This window comes from Austrofundulus limnaeus, unplaced genomic scaffold (genome assembly GCF_001266775.1).
Source record: "Austrofundulus limnaeus strain Quisiro unplaced genomic scaffold, Austrofundulus_limnaeus-1.0 Scaffold162, whole genome shotgun sequence".
In the NCBI taxonomy this organism is placed as follows: domain Eukaryota; kingdom Metazoa; phylum Chordata; class Actinopteri; order Cyprinodontiformes; family Rivulidae; genus Austrofundulus; species Austrofundulus limnaeus.
This window is the reverse complement of record NW_013952564.1, coordinates 377,915-384,770: the sequence shown is the minus strand read 5'-3', so window position 1 is coordinate 384,770 and position 6,856 is coordinate 377,915. Positions and strand designations below refer to the sequence as shown.

At 42.8% G+C, this 6,856-nt stretch overlaps 1 protein-coding gene across 1 annotated transcript in view; it reads left to right on the top strand.

Moving 5' to 3' along the window:
• Positions 1–38: 38 nt before the first annotated feature.
• LOC106523645 (methionine aminopeptidase 2) overlaps positions 39–6,856 on the top strand; it is a gene marked incomplete at its 5' end in the record, with an annotated part of 15,566 nt that continues 8,748 nt past the window's right edge. Inside the window, 6 exon segments of the mRNA XM_014017140.1 lie at positions 39–155; positions 322–384; positions 580–682; positions 827–988; positions 2,062–2,243; positions 2,600–2,694. Coding sequence (XP_013872594.1) covers positions 39–155; positions 322–384; positions 580–682; positions 827–988; positions 2,062–2,243; positions 2,600–2,694 — 722 coding nt within the window.

The window sequence follows — 6,856 nt, the reverse complement described above, 5'->3', positions numbered from 1 at the left end:
GTGTGTGTGTGTGTGTGTGTGTGTGTGTGACTTTGCAGCAGGGACGAACGAGGCGGAGGGGGACGACGTGGAAGCCGGAGGTGTTGGTGATGTGACTAAACAGCTGGAGGAGCAAACCCTGGAGGAGAGAGAGAAGGCTGAGGATGCAGAAGAAGGTAACTCCTCATCACGATCCACCTTCACAGGTTCCCTCCAAACTCACCCAGCTCCTCTCTGCGCTGTGCTTGTTTGATTTCTGGGCCCGGCTTGGAAACGTGCCCGAGCTGGTGTCAATATTTTTCATTTTCCTAACTGCACTGAAACTAATGATGCTTACGACAGATGGGGACGAGGGGGAAAACTCGGCCGGTAAAAAGAAGAGGAAGAAGAGGAAGAAGAAAGCCTGTAAGCTGTTTTACCTTTTCACTGCAGTAAAAAATAATAATAAAAAGTACACAAATGCAGCCAAGTCGGGTTCTTTATTTCAGGAATATACGTGTTTTAAACCCTCTCGCAACCCTCTACAAGTAACACTTTGTGTTTTCTTGTCTTTTTGCTGGTTCTTCCCTCTGCTTTGTGTTTTCTCTATCTGGGCCACAGCGAAGGGACAGACTGACCCTCCCTCAGTACCTATTTGTGAGCTCTATCCCAGCGGAGACTTTCCGAATGGAGAGGAGTGTGAATACCCCCCATCAAAAGACGGGTGTGTGACCTCGACACTTCACCTGAAGTTTTTATCTGAGACATTTTTTTTTAGGTCTCCTGACCGTAGCACAAACGTGAAGTTGTGATCGACAGTGTGGACGCACCGAAAATGAGCATCCCTGTCCTTGTTTGACCTCCTCAGACGCAGCGCAGCATGGAGGAGCACCAGCGAGGAGAAGCGAGCGATGGACAGGGCCAACGAGGAGATGTGGAGCGATTTCAGGCAGGCGGCCGAGGCCCACAGGCAGGTCCGCTCCTACGTCAGGACCTGGATCGAACCGGGGATGACCATGATTGACATCTGGTGAGAGTTGATTCGTGGCTGTCGCAATAATCCAAACTGCTTGAACGGAAGAGAACATAAAAAAGAAGTCATTCTGATGAGAGGGGAACCATCTTCAAGATTCAGGAAACTTTCTGTTTCCTTTCAGCTATTCATGTAGGAGGTGTGGTCATTTTCTCTGACATCAAACTATCTGAATCCAGGCCGCAAAGTGGAAGTTTTTGGAAACAACTGACATCTGTGTGAAATCATGAAACAGCGATTGTGATCGCAGCCTGCCACGTTTTCAGGAGATGGTTGATGTGTAAATGGGGTTTAAATCAGGTTTTAAAAAAGATCATCTCAGAAGGTGATTTGAGTGAAGATGATTTCAGTGCACCTTGAGGCTGTTAACTCCTATATTTAGCATCATTTGAATCCAATCAGATTAAGGCAGGATGGGTGTTAATGCAGGATCAAAACAGAGCACATTCTGCATCAATAGTTTCACGCTGTCTCAATTCGGGGGCTCCATCCTCTGTAGTGCACATTTGTCGGCTGGTTATGTCACTGCACCACAACCACCCAACGTTGTATGGGCTCCATTTCATGCAGCCTACAAATGCAGCCCTCAAAATCCCCAAAACGATGCATCTGTGTATCCTTCATGACCCACGATATCCCAGGATTCATTGGGACGTCATCAAATTTTACAGGAAAAAGAAAATGGCGGAGTATGAAAAGTCATCACGGACTGCAAAAATTCATTGTAGGGGATGAAATTTATGCTGCAATGTGATGTTAAATAACCAAGTACTGAAGTTAAACCCAAATTATTAATGCTTTTTGTGTATTTACATGTTATATTTTTAAAAATACATTGAATTTTGGGAAGTTATACCTCCAGGAAAAAGACGTGAATACATGTTCCAACGCATGTTTTAGGTATTTATGGGTGATGTGATACAAAACGTAACACTATGGTCATCCAAACACTAGACTGTCTCATTAAACAACCGTTATATTCAGTTCCCAGAATTCAAAGAGCGTGTAGCCACAGCTTCAGGATTCTTTTTCACCCTTGTCTTCATGTCGTGTTTTTTTTTTTCTGTCAGTGAGAAACTGGAGGACTGCTCTAGGAGGCTGATCAAAGAAAACGGGCTGAGGGCAGGCCTGGCTTTTCCTACTGGCTGCTCCATCAACCACTGTGCTGCTCACTACACCCCAAACGCAGGAGACCCCACCGTCCTGCGCCACGACGACGTCTGCAAGATCGACTTTGGGACGCACATCAACGGTGAGAACTCGTCTGGAGCAGCTCATTTGTGACGAGCTAAAATGGAGCTGGCTGATCTTGGAATAATAATTAGCAGTGCATGAAGGAACGCGTGTCGCCCAGCCTCTTTTCATGTCAGAGTTTTAGGCAACGATTTTGTGTAGCTAGTAGCACTTGGAGTATGTGCTGTGAAGGACTCTTGTCTACAACCACACCAAACTTTAGCTCAATCTCTGTAAACTTAATTAAGTTATGAGCGTTTTTCTGCTTCCTCATGTCAGCTGTTCGTGGCAGCCATCTTGAATTTGGTTGGCATCAAAGGTTGTTGATCCAGTGACACACACAAGCACAGAGTCGTGACTTTTTTTTTGTTTCAGGTCGAATCATAGACTGTGCGTTCACCGTCACTTTCAACCCAAAGTTTGACCGACTGCTGGAGGCTGTGAGAGACGCAACCAACACCGGCATCAGGGTAAAGCCGGTTTCTCCGTCCTTTCTTTCTCTTTCTTGACTTCTTTTTAAAAGAAACGCAGAAGACCTTATAATAGGAGTTGTGAAAGTCATCCCACTGGTGTGTTGGTGTCTGAGCAGAGCTGTTTTATGAACAAAGCTCCTAACATGACTCCGCGGAGGTTACAGCGTTCTTGAAAAGGTGGCTCGGTGTTCTTCAAACGGCTGATTCAGAGCAAAAAATCAGTGACCAAATATGAGCAAATGTAAGATAAAAGTGCACCACAAGCAGAGCGGATAATTCTCAGAGGGAGGTGGGAGGGACAGGAGGCATGTCCTTTACTGTTTAAAGCAGTAGTTCAGATCTTTTAAAGAGGGGTTCTATGGAAACACTATAAACAATCAAAAATATTACTTACCGTAGGTCCCCTGGACGAGTTCTTCTTTAATGAAACGTTTCGTCTCTTTTCCAAGACAAAACATTTCATCAAAGAAGAACCCATCCAGAAGACCTGATTATTATTATTTTTGGTTTTTCTACCTGGATTACTGAGATTCATTAGGACACTATAAACAATTGCTATCTTACCTGTTGTAGACAGCTCTTTGAACAATCTCAGTTTAGAGAAAAACTGACCTGGATTGATGATTTTTGGATAAATAATGTCCTTTACAAATTGCTATGAGCAGTTTTATCATGTTTCTTTCTGTGATGTGTGTGATGTGCTCATTCTGCTGTGGGAATAATTTTGTTTACGACAATCTAAATCTTGAAGGAACTAAAGCAGGACTTTGTTTTCTCTCTGAAAGAATATAACATTTTGCAACCCATTCTCACTCCCAAGTCGTCACATACTGACACAGGTTCCATCTGCGTTCGGTTTTGACGCGTTGGGTACCCCCCTCGCATCAGTTATTGATGAGATAGGGCAGAATTTGTTGTCATAATTTCAGAAAGTGTAGAAAATGCACAAAAACTAACCGTCCCGTACCCTAAATTTACCTTTATTCACTCTAGACATTCTGTCCCTGACCCTATAGTACATAAAATTAACCATCAACCCTGGTCCCTAAAATTAATCATTTTTAGAAAGTGAAGGAAATTCATGTCAACTGTGTCCCAAACCCTAAAATTACCCAATATTTGCCCTAGACATCATATCCCTGACCCCACAGCCTAAAATTAACCATGAATCCTGATCCCTAATATTAACCACGAACTCCAGCTCAAAGACCCCTATATTTTGTGTCACGCCAGTGGAGCCTGAGCAAGCGTCAATATGTGACGAGTTGGAAGTGAGAATGTGTTAGTCTAGTAACTGTGGTTCCCTAACCTCAGACTTTGAAATCAGCAGAGCAATGGTCAGTACTGTCCTTTCACACTGCTGGAGATAAAGACTGGCTTTCCTGTGAGCTGGAAGAACAGCGAGAGTAAAGAAAACTGATGGATGGATATAAAATCATTATAAATCAATTAGATTGTCTCATTATCAGTGTTCAAACTGGGTCAGTACTCATCTTTAGCCTTACCATAATGTTACTTTTTATAGCTTACTGTTAGTTGACATAAACCTGCCAGTACACAGCATCAGCATCACCAACTGTAAACTGCAACCGATTTGTATCATCTAGATTACACACAGGGCCATTTGCATCATGAAACTTATTTACCAGGGGTGCAACAATACAGTACATGTACCCGTATCGAACCGCACCGAACCGTATCGAACAATACAGATTTAAAAAATTTACTTTATCAACATGTCTTCTGAAGATGCTCTGTGTTRAAGGATCAGAGGATCTGTGTTTGACTACTCCACCTAGGCTGCATTTTTGAGCACAGGTCCACTGAGAAACTTGCTGTTTCAGCAACATTCAATTAAAAAACTGTAATTTTTGAGGTTAAACAAATGTTCATAATTAATATAAATAAATTACAAGTTAAAAGGGGCATGGAAATTTCTCTTTTTTTGTATCAGAAAAATATCGAACCGTGAGACTAAAGTATCGAACCAAACCGAACCGTGAATTTCCTGTATCGTTGCACCCCTATTATTTACCTATTTTTTATGTCAGCTTGGTGATTTGTGACTTCTTCTTTATAGATAAGAATCTGTAAAGAATTTTATTACAAAAATAAAATAAAAACTGACACCCAACAAAACAATTTTTTTATTATTCAATAATCATTCAAACATTCCTTTTTTACAGCAGTGATCAGAGAAACACTAACCTCAACATCTGAATCAGAATTATTGTAAAACTCGTGTTTAAAAAACAATTTAGTTTCCAGTTTTATTCTAAACAGAAAAAGTACAAATATAAAGAATTATAAGTGATGATCATGTTTTGTTGAGAGCAAAGCTAACCCAGTAAATGTGGAGAAATGAAATGACTCAGATGTGAACTGAACCTGTTGCTTCAGACGTTTTGTTCTGTTGGGCTGATTGATTGACAGGACAGATGATCAGAGGAGCTGAGTTTTTACCTGCATCGTTGTTGCAGGGACTGAAGAACGGGCTGAGTTCTTCAGTGAAGCAGCAGCCCGTAAAGGCGTAGATCAGAGCTGCAGCGTCGACATCATAAAAGGAGACCAGACCCTCCTGATAATCCACAAACATGCCCACCTTCTCAGGACTAGGTTGAAGACTGAGACAGTCTGGAGGATCAGCACCAGCAATGAACACATTACCAATTCTCAACACAACAATCCAGAAACCATTTTGAGGACTTGCTACAATTTTTCCCTTCCTGTTGATGGACTTCCTGACCACTCCTAAATCCCAGTCAGTTTTTCCTTTAACCTGAACCTCAAAGTAAAATCTGCCTGAAGAGAAAATCTCATTCCCTAAAACAGAAACACACTCAGTAAACCTCCCGGGGTCGTCTGGAAGCTCTCTCTCTCCACGTCGCTGTGGGTCACTTGTTTTCCATCGTCAGACAGGACGAGATTAGGATGAGCAGTTTTAGGATCCAGGGTCAGGTCCACCCCGAACTGCTGGACCCTCTTCAGCTCAGCCTCAAACATCTTCCTCATCTTGTTCCTGAGGTTCTTCTCCAGCTGAGCCACAGCTCTCACCACAGTTCCTTCATATGATGGGGGGTGGACTCTGGCCTCGGTCCAGTCCCTGCTGGGCGGAGCAGCTTTCAGGGACTTGAAGCTTTGGAGGAAGTGGAGGTGGTCTTCAAAGCCTGAGAGAGAGCATCTTCAGTTCAGATCTCCTCTTCATCAGCTCAGAGATCTCCTGCTCCAGATCACTGATGAAGTCTTCAGCCCGTTTCTCTGTGGTTTTCTGTTTGTCTTCAATCTCCTTCATGAAGCTCTTCTTCTTCCTCTCAACAGACTCCATCAGATCAGTGAAGAACTTCTGCTATCTTGTTGTCTCCAGCATCTTTACTGCTCTTCACAGACTCTTTGGTTTCCTGGATCTTCAGCCGTCGGTTCTGGATCATCTGCTGAACTTCAGCCTTCGTCTTCTCCAGCTCTGCTTTCTTTTCTTCATATTCTTCTCTCAGAGGAACAAACTCGTGAGTCTTGTGGTCCAGAACAGAGCAGAGCATGCAGACACAGGTCTGGTCGGTCTTACAGAACAGCTCCAGGGGAACACATCCGGTCCTCCAGGTTCAGACACACCAGGCAGGACTTCAGGGCCTTCACATTGGTTCCAGTGCAGACGTCACAGAGAACTTCTCCTGGTTCTGCAGCTTGTTGCTCTGAGCTGCTGCTGCTTTTCAGCTGAGCTTCACGTCCGAACTGAGCAACCATGTCTTTGACGAAGGTGTTGACCTAACCTAACCTAACCCAGCAAGAAACAACAAGTTTCAGCTGACGCTGGCAGAGAAAAGAGAAACTTGCTGTTTGATTGAAGGTCTGAGTTTTGTGTTAAGGCTGCATGTAACAATACCAGGAAAGAAAATCTTCTGAACTCACCTGGTTTTGAATCAGATGTTAGGAAAGAAAAGATGAATTTAGGTTATTTTTTTTTCAGATGTTTTTTTCAGCTGCAGCTCTGCTCTGACACAAGAAGTTTTAACTTTCATTTCCTAAATGTGACATAAAATCTTTGTTATCCACTTTTGCCCCACATTTTCCTGCTGGTAGAATCCACAGATTTTCTTTTTTAAATAAAAAAAGTCAAACTTTACAAATTTACCTCTTTTTAAAAAATTAATAAAACTAAATG